Source organism: Python bivittatus, unplaced genomic scaffold, assembly GCF_059951505.1.
Source record: "Python bivittatus isolate LINGU-HERP-01145 unplaced genomic scaffold, Pbiv_v1 ctg000610_np1212, whole genome shotgun sequence".
Classification (NCBI taxonomy): domain Eukaryota; kingdom Metazoa; phylum Chordata; class Lepidosauria; order Squamata; family Pythonidae; genus Python; species Python bivittatus.
In genome coordinates, this window is record NW_028277088.1 from 18,763,996 (window position 1) to 18,791,837 (window position 27,842).

Consider the following 27,842-nt stretch of genomic DNA (forward strand, 5'->3'; position numbering starts at 1 on the left):
AACAACAAAGTAAAATTTAAAGTGCTTTAGAATTTCTTTGTTGAACTTTGATTGTCTCTTGATGTGGTTGAAGAAACATTTTAGGGAATGGAAGATAAATATTCTGTTTGCACAATTTTGATCTAAATTAAAGACTTTTACAGTTTCTTGTCTAAGGCCAGATGATGAGACATTATGGTCCTGACATGCTGAACGCAATGCTGAATTCAGGATCATTGCAAAGTTATATATCTGTAGGAGCATTAGAGGCCAAAGCTCAGTGAATAATAGGTTTCCCTCTTTAGCTTGGATGATAGATGGTTCTTCCAACTGTCCCTTGACTCTGCTTTGAAATCAGTTGTATCGGACTCACACACATTCTATCACTGAGTACATCCTTAAGCATTTTAGGTAGTGCTGGAGCATAAAGGAATGGTCTTTAATGCAAGACTGAATCTACTATGAGTTCCAGTAGATAAGGGTTAAGAAAATGAACACCTTCTCTGCTGATTTAGTTGATTCATGGAAAACTAAAATATCCCCATAATTTCAAATAGAGGGAGAGATCAAAAATAGTTCCTTCCCCACTCACCCAAACTTTTCCTAGAAATTTTGTATTTACTTTATTTTCTTTGTTTAATGAAGGTACTTTACAAGAAAGGATTAGGTGCTGGCATAACAGTAGCAGAGACCCCTGTGACTGAGCATGTAAAGAAAAATCAGAAAAATATTAGTGCGGTAAGTTTAATTTATATTATATATTGTGCTTTGCATAAATAGTAAAAGTTGTAGTAGTAACACTAATATTGTTGTTCTGTGCTTTGCAATAAAATAATGCAATAGAACCAGAGAGCCAAAATACAGATATTCTTCTATACTTGCATTTGAAGTCCTGTAATAATTGGGTGCAGAGAAATGAGAAGGCCTTTTTTCTTCTCCCTACCCCTATCCTGAAACTGCTTTTCTAAATTTTCTAAGCTCCTTTATATCTATTAAGTATGAGCAGTGCTGCTTTCTTGTAGCTTTGCTTTTATTATATTCCTCCTGATTTCGAAGAACCCCAAAAAAGGGGGAAAAAAACCAATCAGAGAGAAAGTGATCTTTTTATGCTTTAGTATGTAGTATTAATAATCTTGAAACAAATGGGAAAAAAGGGAATTTATCTATTTAGCGGTATTTAATGCAATGCACTGCTTATCATGGTTCAGTCACCAGGTTATACTTCGTATTTTATTCATTAATTGTCAGGTGTGCTATAAAGAACAGCTTGGTAAAGCTACTTCTGTCAGTGTCACTCCTGAAATGAAAAGAGTCAAGAAGAATCAAGAAATTATCAGCTCGGCAAGTCCTTTGTCTCTTGCTTCTTTTTGTTGTTTTGTACTAATAAATTTGTCTTTTTATTAGTCACCAGGTTATACTTCGTGTTTTATTCATTAATTATCAGGTGTGCTATAAAGAACAGCTTGGTAAAGCTACTTCTGTCGGTATCACTCCTGAAATGGAAAGAGTCAAGAAGAATCAAGATATTATCAGCTCGGCAAGTCCTTTGTCTCTTGCTTCTTTTTGTTGTTTTGTATTAACAAATTTATCTTTTTGGTGAAGAATGGATCCTTCTTTTTTGAAATTTTAAAATGCCTGCAGAAAAAGGTACTTATCCATATGGCTTAGTGACTGTCATTAATTAGGTGGGATAAACCTGTGCATTTTTTTTCCAGCTCCATCTTGTTTTTGTGTAATACTACCATTATTTCTTTAAAGTTTAAATAATCTGTCTTTACATCATATGTTAGCCATTCAAATATTATGGACTGTAAGGTCAGTGGTATTCAGATTTTGAATGGACAGATCATTGCAGGGCTGATGATCAAGAATAATAAGAACAGTGCTGTTATCATTTTCAAAGGCTAGCTGTGTAGTCAAAATATTTCTCTGTAATGATGATGATATGTTTTACAGGTCAAGTACAGCAGAGATCAGCAGCAGATGAAAGGTAGACCTAGCGTGATTCTAGACACACCCGAGTTAAGGCATGTCAAAGAGACACAAAACATCATCTCAATGGTAGGGTAGATTCTTCACATAATAGTATGTTCTAAGGAACAATATTGTGTCATACATTGAATTGCGGTCTTCGTTAACAGAGAAGACTTTGCACATACAACTGAAGTGTGAATTGATTTCTTCTTACACTGTGGTTGATGGAGTGGAGTTGCTAACAATGTAATTTCCTCTCTACAATACTAATAAAATGATTTTTCTAATAATTCACTGAGTGGCTTTTTAAACATATGTCACATGGTTCTTCTCTTTCCACATCCCAAAGTTTAACAGGAGAGGATGACACACACTGCCTTGTGCCTGTGCATGTTAGAGGTTCCTGTATGCAAGTGGAATTCTGAATGCGGTTGTTGAGATTGTTTTGCAAAGTTATATATGTGTGATTGTTCAGAATATATTGTGATCTGGGAAAAAGGTTGAAGACGTACAGGTGGCCCTCCTTATTTGTGGGTTTCTATTCCAGCATAAAACCGTATATAACAAAAACACAAGAAATGAGATCTTGACTCTGTAGGAATTGGGGGGTTGGGTTCGGGAGACTATTGTCATTCTCTCTTCCTCCCACAAGCCCTTTATCTCTTTTCCTCCCCTAGCAATGCTCCTCCTTCTCCTCACTGGATTGTGGCAAATCTTGCTGGATTACCACAATTGTGAAATTCCACATTGCGATTGGTCTGTGGGCAGTGTTAGCATCCAGTGGTGCAAGGAAAAGGCCTCTCCATTAAGATTGTGAGGGAGAGAGAAGGCCAGCTGCTGCAAAGAAGCCATATGGATTCTTGTGATTAAGCTGTCTCAGTGAGATCCAGGAGGAGCAAACATAGGAACACTGAATAGATAACCTAACCATTAAAATGTTCTTTAGGCATGCACAAAAACCCATTTGTCATTCTTCCCATTTGTAAAGTAATAAAAAATAAGGTCCAAATAGCAATAGCCTGAAACCCTTTACATGTATATCAAAAACTGATCTCTTTTGTTCAGTCACTGATATGCATAACTGCAGATACCAAGAGCCACCCGTATACACACTCTGTAATGCCTGGGTTAGTTGTAGTAATATGTGGGTTGGTATGAAGCACTACTGAAACTAAGCCAATTTAATGCCAACACTTGCATGGGAATGTAATTGTTTGAGACTAATGATGTAATTACTTCAAAAATATTCTTAAAGATCATCACTGGAACAGACTATGCCATAGATATAAAGGCATAGACTGACAATGAATACTTGCATGTTGATGATTAACCACTTGAGTTATATGCAAACAAAATGGGATATAGCCATTGGCTGATGGAATAATATCTGCCAGGTGAATCAATTCTCCCTCACTTCTGTACTCTGTGCAGCCCTCCATTAGTAACCTAGTGAATCTGGGGAGACTGCAGGGAAGAAGAACAAGGAGAAAGTCCTTTTGCACAAGCAGAAATTCTCCTGTGTATTGCTGGATACAAGCCAATGGCAATGCCCAATAAAAATTACAGTGATCGTTCACTGCTCTTAATACGTGAATCAGACAACATATTTATCTTCATTTTAATCCAGGTCAAATATCATGAAGATTTTGAGAAGACAAAAGGCAGAGGATTCACTCCAGTAGTGGATGACCCTGTAACCGAACGGGTGAGGAGGAACACCCAGGTGGTTAGTGATGCTGCATACAAAGGTGTTCACCCACATATAGTTGAAATGGACAGAAGACCTGGAATAATTGTGGGTAAGTCAATTCTGTAATTTTATTGAATCAGAAACCCTTGTGTGGCCAGCTTGGTTTATATGTTTTGTGATCAGACTATTATTATTATTTCAGTATAATTGCAGTACTATCTGCATTTGAAGTTATGTGCTTTTGTGTCATGTGAAATTTCTTTCTCATATTAGAATGATAGGTCATTTGGGATTATCAGACAATAATTGTTCTCCAGCAAAATTGCTAATTGCAGTGCCCTCTGAAGTAATGAGAATATTAATTAATTCAGTAGATAAAATGGAAGAAATTTTAATCTAACATTAATTTGCTTGACAAGAATTTAAATTTAAAAGACATAATACAAGAAGTATTTAAATTGTTAATATGAAAGGCCAATATTAACACCTTTAACTATTTTAATAAGGAAAGTAATCACAGAACAAATTGCCATTTGACATTTTGGTATAGACCAGTACAAAAGGAATTAAGTTCTATCATTTCAGTGCCTTGTAAAATAAATATTTTATTGTTACAAACATATTATTTTTATTTGGTAACTATGACAGTTGATCTGTGTACTAACATGAAAATAAAATGTATTCATTCTTATTGCACATTATTAGTTTAAAACTCTCCCCAGAGTATTTGAACTATGTCAGATACTGTTTAGCTAACACTGAATTGGCAAGCAGTGATTGGCTGAAGAAGCTGTTGTAGTCCAATGTTTCTGTAAGGCACTGGATTAAAGAAAACAGCTTTAGTTACCAGTGAGTTAGATGCAAACTTTTTTCAAAATCTGTACTGACATATTCAATGTCTCTTTAGTCTTTCAACTATATGAATATTTCATATATATGTACAAGCATCTTAGAGGTTTCATTTTTGGGGCCTTGTCTCATTTGCCAGCAAAAACCAGTTTGACATAGCTTTTTGTCAAACATTAAAAACCATGTATAACAAACTCTCTTAAAATAGCAAACTAAACTTTATTAATAGCAATGAAACCCCTGTTATGCTAACTTTCCAGAAGTATGAATCATGAAAAGCATTTCTGGAAATAGATAAAATGTGAAATGATTGTTTATAGCATGTCTTTTATGACTGGGGCGCCACCATGGAGAGACCGTTATTCCCTGTTACCCTTGTCTGTTAACACTTGCACATGTAGGTTTGGGGTTTGGAAGTCATTATTGCAACCTGAGTCACAGAGATGGCTTCATGTTATCTTAGCATTCGCTAGAACCATGCTTTGTTGGGTACTGTTGGCAAGGTGAGAAAAATGAAGACCTGGAGGTGATTGTGGCCATGAAGTGTTTTGCATTTTAGTTTCTGAACTTGGACTGCAGAACACAAACAGTGGAAACAATGCTTGGATAAGAATTTAGAAATTTCGAAGTGATTTCCTCCAGACCATATGAACTAATTCTCAAAAGCAATAACTGGGAGAAAATTGAACACTTTACATTTATTTGGTTATCATTTGCATGCAGTATAATTTGTTCAGATATAAGCCAGTCTTTTTCTGTTTTTCTGTTACAGAATTATGCCAAGGAAAGAGATAAACATGGCTAAAATTATGAAATATTACAGGGAACAAATTATTTTGAAAAAGATAGTTGCTTATAAAACAGTTTCTAGCCGAAATGAAAACTTTTCACTATCTTGCCTGCAAAGAAAATATGAATGTGTGGATAGTAATGTAAATAAACCAATGTTTCATATAAACAACAATATAAAATCCATATAAACAGGACATTTGATACCATACATTGTTTCCTAGCTCTATTTGAAAACAACTTCACAAATTCAGACTGTGTTGACTGCTATAATAATGTCCCTTGATAATTAGCATGTGTATATTTTAGCTACAACAGGATAACCACTGCCTTTCTAATAACAGAGTAATTGAATTTTTTTTCCCTTTGCTTTTTTCACCAACTGTCCTGTTGTTTCTCTTTTGGGGAAAGACCTCAAAGTTTGGCGCACAGATCCTGGCTCCATCTTCGACCTTGACCCTTTGGAAGATAATATTCAGTCTAAGAGTCTGCATATGCTTTTGGGTATTGTTTAGTTATGGTTTTCTGCATTGCTTTGTTATAGTCCTGGAAATAATATTTGACCTGGTGAATCTTACTTGGGGGAATACAACAGCATGTTATTATTTTGTTTACTAGGGCTGCATCAATATGAATGGTTATTGCCTGTATGCAGGATCTATTTAGTGGAATTTCACTTATTCCCCAGAGCGAGACTGATTGGGGATGATGCCAGACGTAGACCAACTCATTAGGTAGACACCAGGTTGTAAAAGAATGATCTACTGGGATTTTAATCAGCTGCCCAGATTCTGTAGTGATATGAAACTATTTACAGAATGGATGATTCCAGACTTTTGTGCCATCGTGCCAGATCACCCTGCCTGATTCACAAAGTTTTATTGGGATTCACATGGCTGTCTTCTATTTACAAGTGTTCCATATTTCCTGCTGCTACTTTCATCGTTTTTTTCTGGCCAGAGAAAAGCCATTCGAGAGAAAAAGATAGAGGAGCTGCAGCATCTTTTGACTCGTAGCACTAAGAGTCAAAGTTGCACTCTAATGTTTAGGTGTCTGTGTTCAAATAGTATGTTTCAATGAATCCCTAAGTGAACGGGAGCTAAAACAACCTCTAGATACTGCAGAGTTATACCCAACTTCTCTCTTTCTGCAAGTTTGAGTGCATACTTACTACTTATGTGCAGTTGTTTATAGTTTCAAAGTAAGAAAATAGGGAATGTGGCAGGTACAGAGGTTTCTGTTGATTAAATGCTCTTTTTATTTTACTGTAAAATCATTAATAAGGCCACAAAGGATGACCTACCGTAGGCCTACAGTCAGTTTTTAGAAGACAATTCCACAGGTGAACAAATACTCAGAAAGAGCAACCCTCTGGAGATTTGTATGGCCCCCACCTTACCTGTTTTTAAATGAGCCATAAAAACTTGGCTCTTTCCACACTAGCCTTGGACAATGTGTGGTTGAATCCCTTTAAGTTGGAGGATAGAAGTTTTTTTTAAATTATTATTATTATTTGCTCCCTCTGGTGACTGCTGTTCTTTATAACCGGCTGCACAAGGCCTTGATACCTGCTTTCCTATTTGAACCATTATTGTGTGTGCATGTGTGTGTGAGAGAAAATTGTACAATTGCTTTGTACAAAATGGTGCTTGATTGTGTTTATGTTTTAGTATTTTTAAAAATAAAGAGCCCCCTTTTAATTTTTTTTTCTATTTACAATACTATTCATTGCAGTATTGTGTTTCCCCTGTAGAAAAAGCAGAGCATTGCAGCCAACACCATTTTCGTTCTACCAGTACTTCTGGCGTTGGAGATGAGAAGTCAGATGATTCTATATTTTCTTACTCCAGTGAGGCAACAAGGCTATCTAATGAAGGAGGAGGTATACAGAAGTATCCACCATTAACTGTCACTGTGTGGCCATTCTTTGCACATCTTAAGAATTAACTCAGCAGTCCTTGTTTACCCAATGAACCGACAACTACATTAGATGAAGCATCAAGGATGATGTTTGCATACTGTCTTTATACATACTTCTTAAATCTTAGTGGCTATCAAGTGTAGTTACAAATTGTCCATCCCTGATTACTACCTTTACTACCTTCTTATGATGTTTAACAGTCTTCATCAATAAGCAGGATTATCAATTGAATTTGAAATTGTCCATGTTGGGTAATAAGATTAAGAGAAGACAAGAAATATAAATGTCAACCTTTATATGTATTTCAAAATATACAAAAGAGAAAATTTAGGCATAAAATATATCTTCAACAATACATAAAAGTAACAACAAACAAATAAATAATATAATACAAATATACCAAGACAGCAGGGAATTAAGCAGTGAGCCTAAAAGGAAAAATCAGAAAAGGCAGAACAAGTAAGAAGAAGAATACTTCTCCTATACAGAGTTTGCCACCTGATTCAGTTATGTTCACAGCCAAAAAGCAATCTCTTGTTAACTCTATAGTTAATTCTATTAAAGCTGTAGATCTTGCAAATATCCAACAGTCCAGACCATAATGAAATTTGCCATGTGATACTTTTTACCATTGTTATACTGTATTCTAGTTAATTTAGGACTCAAATGCACTTATTTGATTAAATGCACTTATTTGATTAAAGAGTTTAGAGCAGTGTTGTCCAAACTTGGCCACTTTAAGATGAGTGGACTTCAACTCCCAGAATTCCCCAGCCAGCATGGCTGGCTGGGGAATTCTGGGAGTTGAAGTCCACTCATCTTAAAGTGGCCAAGTTTGGACAACATTGGTTTAGAGAATGCATTTCGGCATGCTTTCAAGCATACCTTTGTAGCCACAGAGTCTAGAAATGAACCCTCAAGTAGAGCATAGATAAGAGCCTCAGTACATTACATTCTGCATCTGCGACAGTATTCTGTGCTTATATTTAACTTTCAGATAAAACATTACCAAATATATACACATACCCACTGATTGTTTTAAGCTCTGAACAAAACAGTCAATGGCCCAAAAGTTGAAATGACCTGAATGTTCCATGTTCTGTCAGAACAAAATTTGAAAGAATTTCAGCCATAGTGAGATCAGTCTCTCTCTCCATCGTTTTTATCCAGCATCTGTAAAACAATGGAATGTCAGTCCAGGCTGACTACTATTGGCCATTCAACTTGAAAGATTGGCAAAATGGATGTTTTTTTTTTTTTTTAAAAAAAAGGCATTAGAATGGGAAAAAACCCCAGTATCTGTTACTTAATATGTAATTTAGAATCTTTTCTCAGAAAATGTCTCCTGATACAATGTAGAGGCTTTGCGTTTTTTAAATGCATTCTGGAATCCAGAAAGTCTCAAGAGCAGCATAAGATGCTCAGAGAAATCAAAGCTCAACAAAATCAGTCCAAACCAATATAAAGATTTTGCTATTTAAATGTGCCCCTCTGCATCAACAGGTTACAAGAGCATACCCAGAATGCATGCACCTGGCAAAATTCAACAAAGCAACCAAACTAACCGAGTTGTTTGTTCAATTGTTAAGTCGTGTCCGACTCTTCATGATCCCATGAACCATATCGTGCCAGGCCTTCCTGTCCTTCACTGCCTCCCTGAGTTTGCTCAGTTTCATGCTCATTGCTTCAGTGTAACCAAGTAGCCTTTGTATTTAATTATGTTAACAATCGTTGCATGTAAAGCACATTATTGCATGCAAACACATCTCTCCATTGCCTGCCTGGAGCATAAAGCACAGCACAACTTACATGCAACATATGCACAAGAAATCTAAATTTTCCCATAGTGAAGAATTTTTTAAAAAAAGTTGTAACGAAGTAGGTAGCCTGGCAGGTGTGCATCTGTAAGCAGTCTTCTGTGTTTTATTGCTGATTTCTTCTCATCTCTCCATTCCCACGTCATCCCGTCCAGTCTAAACCAACAGCAGCCAGGGCATGACTGGTTCCTGTTGCTAGACTGGTTAGACTGGGAAAAGTAAAAAAGCAAGACAATACAAACCACTATAAACCCAGCAAAAATGCTGCATGTGAAATAGTTGGGAACTGTTGAAGCAACCGCGTTTTATTCCAAGGTCATGCTTTGTTCTGACCCTCCAGGATTGGGGTGCTTCAAGATCAGAACATTTTGAGATTGAACTACTTTGCACATTCCTCATTACAGTGTTTTGGTTTAATTGCACTCATTTGGAGTGCTTATGATTTGATCATAATGGTACAATGGAGAATGAATGATTTAGTTAATGAATTATTGTCTTAGAATTGCAGAGCACCTAGTCTTTTATTTATATATTACTGTGCCACCACAGAACATCATCCTTACATTATTCTCATGCCCCCCATTCAAACTTTCAAGCACCCTTCCAAAGTAAGCTGTGCTTAGTTGTATTGGCAATAGGCAAAGCTGTTCTCTCAGGCCTTGGTTTAATTCTTTGTATATCCTTATGCATAGTGGTGTTGCAAAATGTTTTATGTTCAAATTACCTGTTCTGGATTCTGTTTTGAAAAAAGTAAGCCTGCTGCAAACATGAAGCAGCTTTTTGAGACATGAAACTAATGTTTGAACTCAGAAGAGGGCATGTCAAATTCTAAATCCCTATCCCTGAAGCCTGAGATATTATTAGATTTATCTCCTGCCTTTCCTTCAGGAGGTTATGGTGTTATTCATAGCACTTCCTCTTATTTCCCCCCCCCTCAATAACCTTATAAAATAGGCTGGCCAGAAAGGGTGACTGACCTAAGGTTAGCTCCCCCCCTGCCCCCAAGAGGCCACTGAGAGATTTCAACCCATCTTTTACGCTTTCAGGTAATGGTCTAAAATATTTTTATATTGGTTATAAAAAAGTAAAGTAATCTTCAAGTTGACTTGGCTTGATATTAAAGTGGCTTGACCTTGCTTTCTTCTGGGATGTCCCTTTGGAGATTTTTGAGATTTCCTGATGGTCTTCCATCCATGTAGTAACTAGGTCTGATCCTGCTTTGCTTTCTAGCTGTCAAACCCAGCTGTTTGTCAGCTGATTATTACCAAAAACATAGTTTGAAAGGTGGAATAAAAATCTCAGGTAAATCTTATGAGACCATAAATTTGCAGATTTTGGACTGATAGTTTAACTTTCTCTGCTCCATTAATGTGTTCATGGGATTACTGGTATGTATGAAAAGAAAAGGGAGAATCCCAACTCAGTGAATCAGCCTGCCAGTGTTCAAAATGAAGCCATATTTCCATAAATGAATATACATGGGGCATTAATAAGTATGCATATTGTTGTTTGTCTGAGCTTTAAAGTGGGTTCTGCATTACCCTTAAATATGTCTATGAAATATTCATTACATATTCTGTTCTGCTTGATTGTATTTCCAGATCATTTAAACTATGCTTTGCCATCTCCATTTTTAGTCTTAAAATGGAATAACTTTAGTACTCCTATTAGCAACAGACAGCCATGTGTTTCTTATTTGTAATGTATATTTTTCATGTTTGGGTTTGTGAGGTTTTTCTACAGTATTTTTCTTTGTAAAAACAATCAAGTGTTAAAATAAATGTGTTAGGCTGGAAAGAAGAGCTTTTCTTGCTTAGTACATTTTCTTTTATACTGTAGTTGGCAAAAATAGTCAAATCACTGTGGTTCCAAAGTATGAAATCTGAGAAAAGTGCTCTCATATATGAGATTAATTTACCATATTTCCTAACACTTATGCCCCAGTGTTTCAAATGTATAGTCCAAAGCATTTATATTATTTCCATACAGAATTGCATTTTGTAAAGCACCCACAGTTGTGTATGTTGTAAATAGAAAGCACATGCAAGGCAAGTTTCTTGAGAGGCATCTCTTACTAAAAGCAAATACAAAAAGCAGAAAAACTGTTATATGAGAAGAACTGATCTGGGGAAAAGAAAGAATGTATTTATCTAAAATATTTTTATACCATGTTTCAGCTACATAGCACATAATGTGGCTAACAAAAATAATTTAAACGTTAGAAAACAATATCCTAAAGATACTGTCTGTCTATCAATCAATCAATGAATCAGTCAGTCAGTCAGTCCAGGACCAGTTAAAGTGAACTAAATAAAACTAGTATAAAGCAAAATCTAGCAATAGGTATGGCAAAAGTTAGTCTGAGAACTGAAAGAAAACCACATGAATCTCAGGTTGCACAAAATGGGACTTTCTCCCTCAAAGGTCTGTTTCTGGGTGGATACTAATTCAAGGAGTGGAGTGGTAGTGAATTTGGAGAGAGGTTTTGTAACTTTCCTTCCTTTTGTAACTTTCCTTTTGTAACTTTCCTTCCTCCATCTGGATTCTTGCAGGATCAGGCTGTACCAAACCATTTTGGGCTTTAGAGTCCATAACTGCATTTGGAAGTAAACTGAAAATTTGAGAATTTACTAATTATTATATAGAGGGAAAAATAAATCTCTTGCTCTGCTTCAACTGCATCTACCTCCATCTAGTAGAAGGGGACATGGTTGTGGAAATTAATTAACTGATCCAAAAGGTGCTTTTAAATTGTCTTTGTCTCTACAGAAACATTTTTTTAAAGATTAAAGCTGTTATGTCTGAAGAAGTCCTCTCAGTGATTAAGGGAAAGGCTTCATTATAATAGCTTGAGGGTTGCAGCCCACAGCAATATATACTGATTACGTGCCATCAAGTCAATGTTGACTCTTAGTGACCAGAGATTTTGTCCATGACAATCTGTCCCTAACCTCGTTTTTCAGGTCTTCCAATGATGCACTCATGGCCACTGTAACTGAGCCCATCCACCTTGCTGCTAGTCATCTTCTTCTCTTTCCTTCTACCTTTCTCAGGATTAGAGCCTTCTCCAGAGAGCTGGGTCTTCGCATAATGTGTCTGAAGTAGGATAATTTGAGCCTGGTCATTTGTGCCTAGAGTGAGAACTCTGGGTTGATTTGTTCAATGATCCATTTGTTTTCTTGGCTGTCCACAATATTCTCAGGAGTCTTCTCCAACACCAAAGTTAAAAAATGTCAATACTCTTCCTATCCTGCTTCTTCAAAGTCCAACTTTTGCTTCCATAGAGTGTCACAGAGAATACCATGGCTTGCATGATTCTGATCTTTGTGGGTATAGACACATCATGGCATTTGAATATCTTTTCCAAGCTCTTCATGGATGCTTTACCAAGTTTTTATTTTTATTTACTTCTTTATATGTATATATAACAAGACTAATTATACACACATCACCACACTGATACATATAGGTGTGTTATAAACAGTGGCATACTTACTGTATGATAGGGCAGTTATGCTTATGGCTGGGATGGTGCCTTCTAGGCCCAGCAATGCATTATTTATGCTAACCTTCCAGCTCTCATTATGTATACAGCCATTCTTTAAAAAACTTTTGAGCAATTCTCTTTTTTGTTTTAAAGTCTCTTTTTTGTCCCTCAGACTTCTGGTCAATAAATCTGGTTTTATCTAAACCTTTATCTTTGGTGATTTTTTTACTTCGTTGGAAGTATGATGTACACTTCAATTTTATTAGAGCCCCAAAGTGAGGGGGAGGAGTATGTTCCCCACTGAGTTGGAAATGGACAACACAGAAGTTTTACTTCATTGCTGAAGTAAACTACTTGTGTAGGGGGAATATATGAATGTACTACATACTGTACAAGCCTCTCAATCTGATCAGGTAGATATTGAAGACCTGGGCATGAAAATAAGCTAATTTTCATATTTGAACTGAATATTTCTGGAATATATAGAAGAATATTGGTGATATTTCTGATAATAAATAAAGATTAGGAGAACTTTTCATTTAAATCATGATAACAAGCCAATGTTTTTTCAGGAGAGGTGGGCACTGTCTTTGGCATGAATGGAAATTGTATAATAGTATTGTGCTTATCTTACTAAAGATTGTTTTCACTTTAGACTTCCTGAATATTATTTTAAAAACACATGCTACTGTGTGCTATTGTCTTTGTCAGTTGTAAATTCACAGTATAGGAATATAGTCCTGAACAATTGCACTTTTCCTTGTATTTTGATTTGTGTCTGTTTGTGTGTGTGTGCATGCAGGGATGGATAATACTGTTTCTAAAGCATCTTTTTTTAGCATTCCTTTGTTTAAGATAAATATTTATCACACAGAAGTTTTATCAACTTATTTCAATTCCTACTAATAAGCCAGTTCCTGCGATCTTCTAATCAGGAGAGCAAATTGCCATGATCTTGGCATAAAGTAGTAATATAGTTTTATTTCTTTCCCATTCAGCCCCTGTGCTTCCTGGGGCATATCAACAAAATCAGCCCCAAGGATATGGTTACATGCACCAGACTAGTGTATCATCTATGAGATCAATGCATTCACAGCCACATTCAGCTAGCTTGGTGAGTATTAAGTTAAAAGATACTTAACAATACTTTTGATAGATTTTTTTAAAAGTTAGAGTGATGCAAATTTCAAATTAAGTATGGAAAGATGTTACAAACTTAGGCTTAATGTATTTTCCTATGACACTGGGGTGTCTGCAGGGAGGAAATAAAAAAGCCAAGGTGGCAGCCACAACCATGTGATTGGAGCCCTGCCCTTTTTGCAGGCATTGTGATGTATGTAAAAAGGGGTGGGGCTTTGATCACATGGTTGTGGCTACCACCTTAATATTTTTGACCACACCTCTGGAGATCCCTGTATGACTGCAGATTTCTTCTTTGAAAAATGTTTTGCACAAATAGAAGATTTGCTGATTTATACAGCCAACAGTTTTGGTTACATAAAAAGTTTTTTATTGGATATATGCTTATAGAAATTGTCACGTTAACTGGTCTTGTAGCTGCCTTCCAATGGAATTTGTTTAATGGGCTTTCTTCTACTTTTCTGTTAACAGAGAACTTATAGAGCTATGTATGATTATAGTGCCCAAGATGAAGATGAAGTTTCCTTCAGAGATGGTGACTACATCATCAATGTACAACCGATTGATGATGGTTGGATGTATGGTACAGTTCAGAGAACTGGGAAAACTGGAATGCTTCCAGCAAATTACATTGAGTTTGTTAATTAGTTCACCATTAATTCTTCTGAGCATTTTGATTTACCTATAATCTTTTTAAACAAAGTATTTTTAAAACCACAACTTCATTACTTCCCTGTTAGTGTAACAATCTGTGCTCATACGCTAAAGTCAACATGCAGTCCTCTAAGAAATCTAGGAGTACTGAGCTCTGAAAGTGTGATACTTAAAAAGATTTATAAAAACACACTGATGGTGGAAACTGGATTAATTTCAATTAGCTCCCAAATAGAATTCTGCCTTTACAGTAGGTCGTGTTTCTCATTTGAATTATAAATGATTACAAAGCAACTGATATTTTTTTATTGTGTGACTTTGAAATTGTAAGAGGCATAGCTTGCTGTGAGGTTTGAGCCATTAAAAATCCAAGTGCACCGAATCAATGTTTTTGTTGTAATGAATGATATGATCAAAAGTCGCTTTCTACTGCTTTGCAGTCTTAAACAAAACATATCCTGTCCTTAATGATGAAACTTTTGTTGTCTAGCGGTTGTCTTTTTCTCTAAAGCACTCATTTGCTCTCTTCCAGAGTTCTAACTTATATCAGACTTCCCAAAGCACCAGTTGAAAATGATTGCTGAATCATGAAATGTCTGAGTCTTTTTGTGCCGTTAGTGACAATTTCAGAATGCACTTGTTAAATCCTGTGTTTTCTGTTTTGTAACTTTTTTCTATTTGCCCTTGTATTAACCCTCTTTATACAGAAATCACTATGGCTTAAACATCTTTCAAATTATATCAGTCTCTAACCTTTCCTTTTATCACAACGGGAGTTTTCAGTGCAAGTGACTGTATTCTTTACTTGCAACTGTGTAATGGATTGGTGATGGGTATAGTTTTAACATGAAGGTAAGCTTAGATTTTAATCTAGCCAGCCAGTAGCACCCAACGTAATTGAAAAAAAACAAAACAAAAAGAAAGATTTTTAGTAAATTTCCATTCATCCTTGTGGATGCAACTTCAATTTCTTCAGTGATTGAACGGTGACATCAGAAATTGTCCCTTTGCAAAAAGATTTTTAAGTTTTAAAATATTACTTTAAAAAAACTTTCAAGGATTTAGACATTTGACATCTACATAAACATACTGGTTAAATAAATGTAACAACAAAATACTTTGTGGATATTTCTAAAAGTTGTTTGGAGTTCATGAGGTCCATTGTAGCCTAGCAAGTAAAATTGGCAGAGCAATTAAAAGGTGATTATGGGGGGTGGTCTTGGGAGCACATGAACACAGAAGCCCTATAAGGTCATAAGAACATATAAGAATATATGAAGCTCTATAAGGACATAAGCAGTCAAGGCAAAGCATTTTGAATATGCAAAGGAAGGTAGCATTTTAAGTTCCCCATACTGCCTGTCGTTTTCTTACTGTTTCATAGCCCTATGCTAACTTGGCCCAGTTTTTCTTGCTGCTTCATTTTGATGGTTGGAGTTGATGTGATCATGTAGGTGGTAAAGTGAAGTGTTAGAGGTAAATGCATATATAACCAAAGAGCTATAGCTATGGCTGAAACTAAGGAGCACAGCCCTATTCTTTCATTTTCCCTTTCATTAATCTCAAAAGAAGGGAAATACCTATGATGTATCCATTTGTGGCTGGTGTAGGTGGGCGTTTGGATGAAGTTTTATCTGCTTGGAGGTTTCTGTGAGCAAAGCCTGGGACTCCATGACATATAATGTAAAAAACCCCCTATTCTTTGAGCAATGAATTAAGAAATTTTAAACTCAAATAACATTTCTTCCACAAACTCGTTCTGAGATGAGCCATTCTTACCCAACCTCTGCATAGCAAAAACCTCACAATGTTGTTTTAAGGTTAGAGCAAGTTAAACTCCCCTTGCTGGCTGGGGAGTTCTGGGAGTTGAAGTCTACCCATCTTAAAGTTGCTAAGTTGAGGAACCCTGCTCTAAAGCAGGAAGTTGAGGAACCCTGCTCTAAACCCTGCTCTAAAGCAACCGCCAGCATTCAGTATCCTATTTGGGGCCTCCAAAAAGAGAGTAGATGGGCCTGGGTTTTCTTTGCTTGGAGGGCTTTAAAGAGCAACATGAGTACTTTAAACCTTGCAGAAACATAAGCCACCTGTAATGTTCCTTAAAAATCCTGACCCCTCCCTCAATTTGGCCCAATTCTTCCAGTTGAGAGGGTTAACAGCCAAGTTTTGAGAAACCCCAAAAGGGAGTGGGGGAGTTAAAAAAAATGGCCTGCTCTGATGAAGTTACAAAAATACTTGCCATGCCCCCTGCCATCTTGGAGCAGAAGAGAAAGCGAAGTGTGTTTTTCTAACGCATGTTATGGCTGCTAAGTATTATTGGATTGGATCATAAGTTTATTTCTCCAGGATTTCTCCTTGAGAAAGTCTTTGTGAAAGTTGGGATCCAACCCATTATTATTATTCCAAATGTTATAGTCAGGAGAAAAAAGGAAAATAAAATGAACATGGGCCAAAACCTGGGAAGAAATATTAGTTTTATTTATCAGAATGTATTCCCCAATGTGTTGCTTTTCACTAATCTTTGCAAGTGGAGCCCTGAAGCAATTTTTAAAGATAATTTCTTGCAAAAGTTATCACTACGTATGTTAGTTACTTCTATTGTACATTTATAATATTCAGAGTATTATGAAAAGGGGAGATATGGAAAGAACCTATTTTTCTACTTACTTGGCTTAGATATTAGATGGCATGGATATTAGGTGGCATGGATATTAGACTAAATGATTATGCATCTCATTTTTTTCTTGTTTGAATGAAATTTAAGATTCTTATTTTTAAAAAAATCTAGGTGAGGTGAGGGAAAAGTAAATTCCAGGGAAAGCTGTTTTATTACTTTGGTACCTATTTGCTAAATATATTTTGCTAAAGTTAGGAATCATAGGAATGAAAAGTATGTTGGCCTTTGAAAGAGTCATGACTCTTACTTTTAAGAGTTTAAAAATTTACTTTTGCATTGTCTAAAGAAGCATGTTTAAATTGCTCTTAGTAATGTGTGTTGTCATAAAGTAATAGATCACTGTTCTTTCAACAATTAGCCAGGAAGCTTTAAAGATATAGTCATGTTATTTAACAGATGTAGGGTTATTTTTTTAATCAGAGAGACAGAGAGAGAGAAAGAAAGAGAAAGCAAGCAAGCAAAGGTCCAGAAGATGAATAACTGTTTTGTCTTTGGGCTCTTTTTCTATGATTACTGATATCAAGCCTTTCTCAATGTGGTTGAACACAACTCCCAAAATGGTTGGGAATACAGAGTTATACCTCTTGAGGGCAACAAATTGGAACAGACTGTTATTGGTTCTAAAAGTGCCACTATTTGGTGGGAAGTACAGGGCAGTTTTTTATGCATTAGGGCCCAGGGCACGGAGGACAAATCTTGTATTAATAAAATAATATAATCTTGATTTACATATTTATAACATTGTTATAGAGAAGGGTCTTTTCAGGAATACTTCTGTTTCTCTCTGTGGAGTTGTTTGTTTTGAAAATGCCTCCCATCTTCAAATCTACTATAACATCAAAATATAGAGTGGAAGAGAACTTCAGTAATCTGTGTCAGCAAAACCTTTTATTTGTGCATTCACAAGTGCAGAAGTATAGGGCCTCATTAACGTGCACATTTTCTTATGTAAATAGCTTTAAGGAGTATAGGATGGAGAAATGAAAAGTTTAATCTTTGATCTCCTTGACAAAAGGCCTTGTCTACTTACTGAAGGGATACCTTTGATTGGTCTTACTGGCCACCACCACCTTCATAAGCAACAACATGTTCTTTGTTTCTCTCTAAATCTCTCTAAATCTTAAGATTTGGAAAATAATGTTCTTAAAGAATAAAATGATGATGGCAAATTTCAGGAGTTTTTGAAATGATGACTTACACTGATCTACTAGGGGAGTTTACTCTGCAGTGAAAGTAGTCACTGACAAATCACATATGTGCAAGGAAAACAGTAGGCAAAAGTTACATTGATTTCCTTTCCCACATCCTAAATAGCAATACATGAATTTCCCCAAAGTATAATGGAATCTTTACCAGCCAGAAAGTCTGGAAGTCTGCTCTCTGTGCTCTGTATGCAGGATACAGAGATAAACCAAAACTAAGGATGAAAACAAGGACTTTCCTTAATTCTAACACACAGAATATGCTTATTGTCATGAAATATCTTACCAAGCCTTAAATATTTCTTTGAGAAATGTGAATACCTTCAACATTCATGGCATAGCTGTGTCTGTGATTTTTTTTAAAGAATCATGTGATATTTTGATGCAATAATGCTGTTCAGTCATTCAATCATTCTTTATGACCTGATGGACTTTATTTTGCCAAGATTGTTTATTGGTTTTTTTCAAGTTATTGTAATTTCATGTGTCTCAGTGACACTGCCTAGCTGCCTTATTTTCTGCCAGCCTGTTTTTCTATTGCCTTCATTTTTTATTTTACAAGCATCAGAGTCTTCTCCAGTGATTTTTCTTTTCCCATTAAGTGTCCAAAATATATAAACTTTAGCTTCATTATTAGTGTTTCCACTGAGCAGTCTGGTTTCATTTCATTAAGTGCTGAATAATTTGTTCATCTTGTGGTCCAAAGTATTCTCAACCATTTCCCCCATCTTTGCAATTCAAAGGCAACCATTTTTCTTTGTTTGGTCTTTCTAATGGTACTACTTTCCCCTTAAAGCCGGGAAAACCACGATTTTAACAATACAGACATTTATTTTCAGTGTGATATCCCTACTTGTTAATGCTTTTTTGACCCACTTTAATATCTTGCCCTCCAGAAAGGGATAACAATATCCCTTCTGTAGAGCAAACCTGCCCCTGTATCTTGCAGGAACCTGGGACTCCTCCCAAGTGCTCCTTCTGTGTCCTTTGTTTAGCAGTTTGTGCCCTACCCTCACAACTCATTCACTAGCAAAAGGATGATTTTATTTGTTTTATATTATTGGACCAAAACTTAACATCTCCAGAAGCATTGCAAAATGTTGTGCAGTTGCTATTGCTTCGTGTGTGAAAAGCATTGTCTTAATTTTAAAAGATTTTATAACTATATAAACATTTTATACTTTTTATGCTGTTTTATATTTTTTGCCACATGTGACTTGTCATGGACCACAATGAAATTATACTAATGTTTTGTTTAGATCTGTCATAGTCTTTATCTCATGTAGCAGATGTCACCATCTCTGTGAATTTTTGATCCTAGAAAGATACAGTCTGTTACTGCTTATCTGCCTGTTTGCATTGGCTTGGCATTGCCTGATTAGGGTTCTTCAGGTCATCTTCATTTTCATCCTTCGATGTGGCATTATTATCATATCTGAGGTTAGTGATGTTTCTCCCAGCCATTTTGATTCCAGTTCTGTTCTTCTAGCCCAATATTTCTCACGATACGGTCACCTTACTTATTTAACTTATATGTAGAATATAAGTTAAGTAAGGTGACAGTATACAATCTTGGCACATGCTTTTTCCAACTGTAAATCATTTGGTTGTTTCATATGGTGTCTCTGTTTGCACTGATTATGTAGAATTACTCTTTATTTCTCTTTGCTCTTATCTGGAACTCAGTGTTTAGCTGGGCAAATTTTCCTCTCTCTTTGTTGCTTTTTGATTTCTGTCTTTCTACAACGATTTATAATATGACATCAGTCAGCCATGTCTTTTGCTTTGTATTTTGCATTTCAATATATTTTTGTTCAGTTCTTTCAAGAAGTCATGAATGTCAGTCCGGAGTTCTTCAGACGCTCATATGTATCAAATCTAATCCATTAAATCTATTCTTCACCTTCAGCATAAGAAAAATTACTAGGTTGTATTCTTGTTGTTCTCATGATTTTGTTTTCTTTAGTTTAAGTAGTAATATTGCAAGAAGGAATTCATGATCTGAGCACCAGGCAGCACCATCTATTGCTTTTGTTGTCTGGAGTTTCTCCATCTTTAAGTCAGCTTGATTTTGGTGTGGTCCATCTGGAGATGTCCACATGTAGAATCATCCGTTAGGTTGTTGGAAGAAAGTATTTGCTGTGGACATGGAATTTTCATGCAAAACTCTTATTAATCTCTTGCCTCATTATGTACATGAAGGCTAAATTTCTGCATTATACCAGTTGCTATTTTACTTCCCATTTTAGCATTCAAGTCTCCTGTAATTAATATTTTATCATTTTTGGAATTGCATTGTACTTTGTACTTGTTAGCAAAATGTAGCAAGTTTCCATTGTACTGTTCAACTTCCGTGTTTGGAGGATAGATTTGGATTACCTTAATACTGATTGGCTTGCTTGGATTCAAATTGAGACTATTCTATCATTTTTGGGGTTGTATCTGAGCTCTGATTTTCACCTCTTTTGTTAATAATGATGACTACCATATTTTGTCTATGATTTTCTTGTCTACAGTAGAAGATTTGATGGTCCTCTGATGTGAAGTATAGTTAATTTCAGTTCACTGATTCCCAATGTTCTTGATGTTTCTGCTCTGACAACATTAAATTTGTTTTGGTTCATGGTTCTGACATATGTATCACTGGTAAGCATATCTTTGCAGCATCAAACTTTCCTTTTGCCTTTGGCTACACCAGCAGTTGGACATCATTTCAGTTTCAATCTAGCCACATCATAAGCACCAGTGCTACTCATTAACATTGTCCTGATTGAGGATGTTCATTTGGGTTTTTTTGACAGAATACTGGAGTGGGATGCTGTTTGCTTTTGCAGTGGGGCCTGTTGAAACTGACCGATGCCTTCTCTATGACGTGCCAATCATGGGTCACCCTTAGGGGAGTCTGCCCTCCCGTGGGATAGCTCATAGCATCATTGGGATGTGCAAGTCCCATTACAAGATAACTACATGAAGAGTAATATGGTTAAAAAACAGGATAATAACCAATCCATCAAATATTTTAATGTTGCCATAAGTACTGATTTCCCAGATCTTAAGTTTTCTTTCTGCTGTTAATAGAGAAACAGGGAAGCCTATATTCAGTCCCTTCACTCTCCCACCATCAAGTAATATCCATTGCTACTAAAACTGGTGATTTTTTTGCCATTACTGAAGTAGTTTTCGATTGACTGAAAGTAAGAGTTTTCACAGCTTTGATTTGCCATGTGTAATGCAACAATATTAGTAAACATGATACTGAATTGCAAGGGGAAAATGCCAACAGTGGCTACCAGATCCACAATCTCTGCAGCCTAGGCAGCCCCAAGATGCATTACATGTCACCTTTGTAGTCTTGAATTTGGGAGTTCTGTGGAAAGAGAGGAGAGAGGAAGGATGGACAGGTGGATGTTGTGCTACTGTTGCTGTCGTTGCTGCCTGCCCACCCAAGAAGATGGGGTGGAGGGGGAAAAAAGGGAAGTGTATATAAAAAAGTGGCACTTATGAAGTGGTACTTGTCCTATTTATTTTTTTATGTAAAGAAGACAAGCGGGAATGTACAGTGTGAGCATGAGGAAGAGAGAGAAACGGAAAAGGAGATGAAGTGGGATGGCTAAGAGAATCTTATGCAAAGCCTTTTTAAACATGGCAAGATCATTCAATGCCACTTTATCTGTTTCAGTTTAAAATATAATTATATTTCTCAGACAATATTGACCAATTATGAACATATTTGAATAAATGTTAGCAAAGCACTTTTCATATTAAATGCTACATTTACACAAGGTTGCTTCATGCATCATGTAGGCAATGTAGTTGCCATCCAACATGGCATTACTACCTATTAGAATTCTATGCTCAGCATTAACAAAAACATGCAAAGATATTTTTTATCCATGGTTTGTTGAAGAAGCCAAAGCTGGCTGGATTCATACATATGAAGTCAAAACCTGTTATTTCTAAATCACAGTGGCTGAATTTGCATAACTTGCTTTACCAAATCTAAACAAACTGTAATATGGATTAGTGTGATGCATAGAATATAGCCTCACCCTCTTTTGCTCGGTCGTTATATAGAAATCTAGTGATCCCATGGCAATGCTTGTATGAATTGCTTAGTACTACAGTACTCATCTAGAGTGTTGCTGTACCAGAGTTGCTTTCAGTGACAATTGTATCATTCTATGGTATCTGCAGTAGCTTTGGAGTCCCACTGTGAATATTTATAAGTTTAGATAATGAAAAACATTCCTGACACCTTCTTGAGAATGAAAGGCATACAGACAATCCCCCAGGTTACACAAGGGTTTCAGTCCAGGAACCCATGTGTAAGATGATAATAGCAGTAACAGTCTTTCACATGTACAAGTATGGTGCCTGCCATTTTCCAGATTTGCAAAATGGGGGCTGTTATTCTTTTGCCCCTTTCCATAAAATCAGATTTATATAAGTCAGAGCCTATGTGACTGGGGACTATCTGTATTAAAATACCTTGGTCTTTATTTTCCATGAAAGAATAATTACAACGTGCTCTTCATTTTGAAGTAATTCTAGGAATAATACTGATAATAACAAAGTGAAACAGTAATTTGACTGCATTTTATGTGTTTTAAATAATATTTAACTTCAAACTACTGCATAAATGTCAGTTAGTGTTTAACCAACTAGTTCAGTATTTAGTATATTAAAACCAGTTGGTGATATAGAACTTTTCTAATCTTCTAGGCACAGTCCTGCTAGCAAACATAGACTTCTGTCAGTTACAAATTATGAAGAACTTAATCTTTTGTCAACATTTCTGAAAATCATAGTACAAACGAGTATGTTGAACCAGTTTCACTTGCTAGTGGCTTTTTTTGTTTTTGTTTTTGTTTTGTTTTTTTGCTGCACCTGCATTTCATTTCCACTGAAAAAAACATAATTATTAAAAATCCCTTTTTATCCCATAAAAATCCCTTTTATGCTATCAACAGGTTTTGATGGCAGATGTGATTTCAGAGGCTCCATATCTAGTCCTTGGACTTGTGGTTAAAAGGATCTAGAACAGACCCAGGCTTGCTACCATCATCAAGAGCAATGCTTGTAATTCAAATCCATTATTATTTCTGTGGTTCAGCTTGAGTTAGATGTGTGGTTGGGAGAGGGGTATTGATGCAAGCCTATTTCCATCACCCCCTTATTTAGCTCCTTTGAAGATCTTTGTGGATTGAGCATATGGCCTTCAGAGACACTGGGAACATACTTACCCGAGTTTGCTATAAACCCTGCTCAACTGCAATCCAGTTAAAGCAATGTTCTAAGTAGGCTCCGCTGAAGGCATTTACGCTGTCTGTGCCCTGAAATTCGATAAAAATGTGCAAAGATCTGCAGAGATAATCACACGCTTCTACCCTTGCTTCTGCTGTTCGTTGTACCATTGCATGGGGAGGTTGACTCATTGCAATAGAATACACTTTTCTATTCTGCCATCTTGCTCCCTACTGCAGGGCTTTGTTTTTATTGTATAGGTGGGACAGGGAAGAGAAAGTATTTCATATCTACTCATCTACAAAAAGTTGAGCATGAAGAAAGAAGCAAGTTGAAGCAGGCTGCAAAATGATTAATATTGCATCAAATCCCAATAGAGCGACTGTGATAGTTCAGCTCTCATTAACGAAACTGACTAATAATTTTCAGGTTTCTGTCTCTGTCTTCCGACCTCTCTCCAAAATTCAGGCTGAAATCTGCTTCAAACTCTGTCTCTTCCCCCAATTTTTGGGTAATATTCCAATGGATGGTTTGCCAGCCAACCATTAAAAAATCTAGGTTTTTTTCCCCAACTAGTTGCTATAAAAGCAAAAGAAAGGGCCATCCTCCTCCCCAGTGCTCCTCTGCATGTTTATTTGTGTATCTTACAGACCAGCCACTTGTTTAGGCTGTACCTTCAGTCCACAGGATTGGGTTCCCAGGTCTTCCCTAAAAGCAGTGTTTTTTTTTTTTAATGTCAAGAGTTGGCATCCCTGTTCCAATAGGTCTTCCTAAATTATTGAGTACTTTTAAGTTTCTGGTCTCCCTTTTAGTTAAGCAAAAGTATCATGAAAGATTCATTTACAACCAAGGTGATGAAATTCTGAAATAATTTTAACAGGAAAAAAAGGAAGCAAAACTTTCTGTATATGAGTCTCAAACATACAGATTCCTTCTCTGGAGTCAAACATCAACCTTGTAGGAACATCAAATTTGCATCCTTCTTGATAAATATTTGCAGCTAAGTTTTTCCTGCCTGCACAATCAAAGGAACTCAGAGGAAGTTCATATGCATTTTTCTTATCCAATATATAGAAAATACATATTGTATGTACAATGCAATTACACTGAAATTGAAAACATGTTATTTTGAAGCAATCATTAAGTTATCTACTGTATTACTGGAAATCTGTGTACTTAAACATTGCAAAGTATAAATTAATTAAAACACCAGAAATAAATTTTTATTGATTGTATTTGATTAGCATGTTATGAAGCTCATCTACTATTTTTGAAGTTTATAAAAAGCAAAAAATAAATTACTGCTGTAGTATGATGTACTGTTCCTTCAAATGTACATTCCTAGTTATTTTTCAGAACTGTATGTTATTTGGTAATATGAAATCATGAAAGAACCATTGATGCTCAATGGAGAGAGAACTCTCAATGGATCAGATGATATATTTATAGAATTTGGCTTTTGTTATGCAAAAATATAACATCAACAATTAAATATATATTTTACTTGAAATGCTTTAAATTCTATTTTCCCCCAGTTTACTGTGAATAAAGCAACATTTTGCTACCTGAAGTTTCAGCCTATGCAACCTAGTTATCTATTTGGTTCAGGTCAAATATTTGCAGTTAACATACAATGGCACTGAAATAAAGTATTAAAGCATCTACTATGTATGCATTATATCAATCAAAAACACTTCAAATCTAATGGATTCCATGACATAGAATAGAATTGGGCAACTTGCATTCCCTTTGATACACCTGTGTTACAGCTTTCAGAGCCATATAAACATACTTATGCAATTGCTGAATAACATTTGATGAAGTCTGCCATGGTACTATGGCAATGAGGTGTCCTGTTTCCACAGATAAAGTTAAATTTCAATTTAATATTGTTTAGAATTGTAATTTTCTACAAATATATTTTTGTCCTTGGCCCACTCAGTTTTTGAGTGAAGTCAATGGCAAACTATGCAAATATGGTGGCTCTTGGCCCCAAAATGGTTACCCAGACCTGATATTGATATTTACGTTATAGTTGTGACATGTGGAATTTTGGGATGAGCTACAAAAACTTTATCTCATGCTAGGCTACGGTAAGTGATGTTTTCCTGCCATTCTGCATTATTTGGAAGCAGTAAAAACAGATAATACAGGGATGAAGAGCCATAGCTAAGTGATTCAGCACATTGTTCTACATGTGAAGTAATGGTTGAAGTGTTCCAAGTTCAAGTCCAGCCCTGCCACAGAAGCTCACTGGGTGACTTTGGGTCAGTCATTATCAGCCTAACCTAACCCACAAGGTGGCTATAAGAAAAACGAGGAGATGCTGTATATGTTGCTTGAACTTCTGAAGAAGAGGTGGGATGTAAATTTATTAAATGGGTTTAGTTGCACCATTCCCAGTTAAAATAATATAAGACAGTAAAATGTGATGTCACTTAGCAAGATTAGCATATGGCAACTTTTTACATTGAACACTTTGCTCCTCTCGTTCTTGGTATGATCCCAACATTGCGCCTTGTGCAAAGGAGGATTTGTGAACTTGCAGCAACATATAGCTGGGACTCTACTTCTGTACTAGGAAAAATTATAGCAGGTGACTGCATGGCCAATACTATATTGCAAATTACTGCTCACGACTTTTAATGTGGCAGAACAAGTACTCCCATTTTATTTATTTATTATGCCAAAACTCCAGGAGCCGACGGATTCATAATACTAGTGTTTGGAAAGACAACCCTAATTTGGACGTCTGTGGTTTGTGGCTGAAGGTCAAATTATGCAATTCCTAGATTCTGGAACTGGCAGTATGGAACAGTATCTCCAGAGTCTCAAATTTTGGAGGATTAGTAGCACTCAGTGTAGCTTCTTTTTCCGCAGAAACCTCAGACATCCATCAAAGTCAGATTTCTATAAAACTTCATTGTAATTTCAGATTATCATAATTCTATAGAAGGATTTTTTGTGGTGGTTTTCTCTCCATTAACAAAAAAGAAGCTTGAAGGTTAAACAACTGTTTTCATCAAACATGGAAGCATACAATTATTTCCCTCTTTCTAAATTGATTTAAAAGCCATCTAAACCATTAGTCATTGCTTTTTTCAATTTTTTTCCCCCAACTTTCTTTTCTTGTGGCCATCACATCTGTTAGACAAATGATCAGTCTTGGCAAGATCTCATGTAATACCCAATGCTTTTACAGGAAGGGTTGTTTTTTGTATTAAATTGGATACAAGTAGTAGTAAGAGTGTAACTCCTATTGTAGAGCAAGGAAGAATTTTATCTATTTCTTCTATCTTGTGAACTTTTGAATGACATTGAAATGTTGTCTTTCTATACTTTATTGTAAAAAGAAGGGCTCAGACATGCTCAGGAACCACTGTACTGGGAAACATAGCTTAAATTTGTTACTGATGTTACCAGGCTAGAATTCTTTGGCCCTTCCACTACGGAACAAATATCTCCAGCTTCATTTTGTATATTGGTGGCTAGTGTTTGCATAGTAGGCTTTGTAATCCTCTGCTTTGGCATTTCTAAAGCCTTAGGGTGTCTGCAGTAAATGTCCACATAGGCAAAAGTATTGTTGAGAGTTTCCTTCTTGTGAAAGCATTTTTGTTTCATTTGTCAGATTAAAAGTCTGTTCTTTTTGTAGGCCACAAGAGATCACTGAGTTTCATTTGTAACTTTTCCTCCCTAAGTATATTATTATGCACTCACACATCTTCCTGACTGCAAAAGTTGATTTTGTTCATGCCTGAGCTTGAGGTCATTATTAAAAGTCATTCATGCTAATAGCATTTGTCTACATTTGTGTATGTGTGTGTGTTCTAAAAGTTCTACACACTTACATAAAAAGGTTTTTCTGTGCAGAGGTAAAATATATTCAACAGCATAGAAAGCTATAAAAAACTCCCTGTAATACAGATAATATGATGCAGGGAGGAGGAGGAGGAGGAGGAGGAGGAGGTGATTACATAGAGGCTATGGGAGGGAAGGAAGTGGTTACAACTCTTATTATGAGCTCTATTAAAAATCTTCTCGTACAACCTTTCATTTTATTTCACTAACTTTCATAGAGGCTATGTTCATGCCTAATGCTAACAAAAATCCAGGATTCTTTTAAACTTGGTTGTTAAACAACCATAGTAGTCTGTTTCACCCCTAATGCTAAACCAGAACAGATGGCTTAGCATTATACATCAAGGCTTAGCATTATACATGAGCTGAACTGGGGACAGAAAAGCGTCCTTCCTAATATCTAAAATTCTAAATGAAGAGCAACAGTTTTTTTAAGGAAGTCATTTTGTCAACAGTATTCAGAATATAATGTAGATCAGCTTTTTTCATGTGGTAAAAGCATGTGGTATCACTTTAAAAACAAGTTATGTTAGGAAAAACTGGAGCATGAATGTGATACTATTG

The 27,842-nt window shown here is 36.0% G+C and overlaps 1 protein-coding gene across 4 annotated transcripts in view; it reads left to right on the forward strand.

Annotated features, from left to right (window-relative positions):
- LOC103055115 (nebulette) overlaps positions 1 to 22,351 on the forward strand; it is a 59,777-nt gene extending 37,426 nt beyond the window's left edge. For 3 of the 4 annotated variants that reach the window (XM_007423545.3, XM_007423546.3, XM_088150399.1), the window contains 9 exons: positions 625 to 717; positions 1,228 to 1,320; positions 1,424 to 1,516; positions 1,936 to 2,040; positions 3,581 to 3,752; positions 5,693 to 5,785; positions 7,035 to 7,163; positions 13,505 to 13,620; positions 14,118 to 22,351. In XM_007423545.3, coding sequence (XP_007423607.1) covers positions 625 to 717; positions 1,228 to 1,320; positions 1,424 to 1,516; positions 1,936 to 2,040; positions 3,581 to 3,752; positions 5,693 to 5,785; positions 7,035 to 7,163; positions 13,505 to 13,620; positions 14,118 to 14,294 — 1,071 coding nt within the window. In that variant the 3' untranslated portion in view covers positions 14,295 to 22,351. The other variant, XM_088150400.1, reaches the window with a different exon arrangement.
- The last annotated feature ends 5,491 nt before the right edge of the window (positions 22,352 to 27,842 follow it).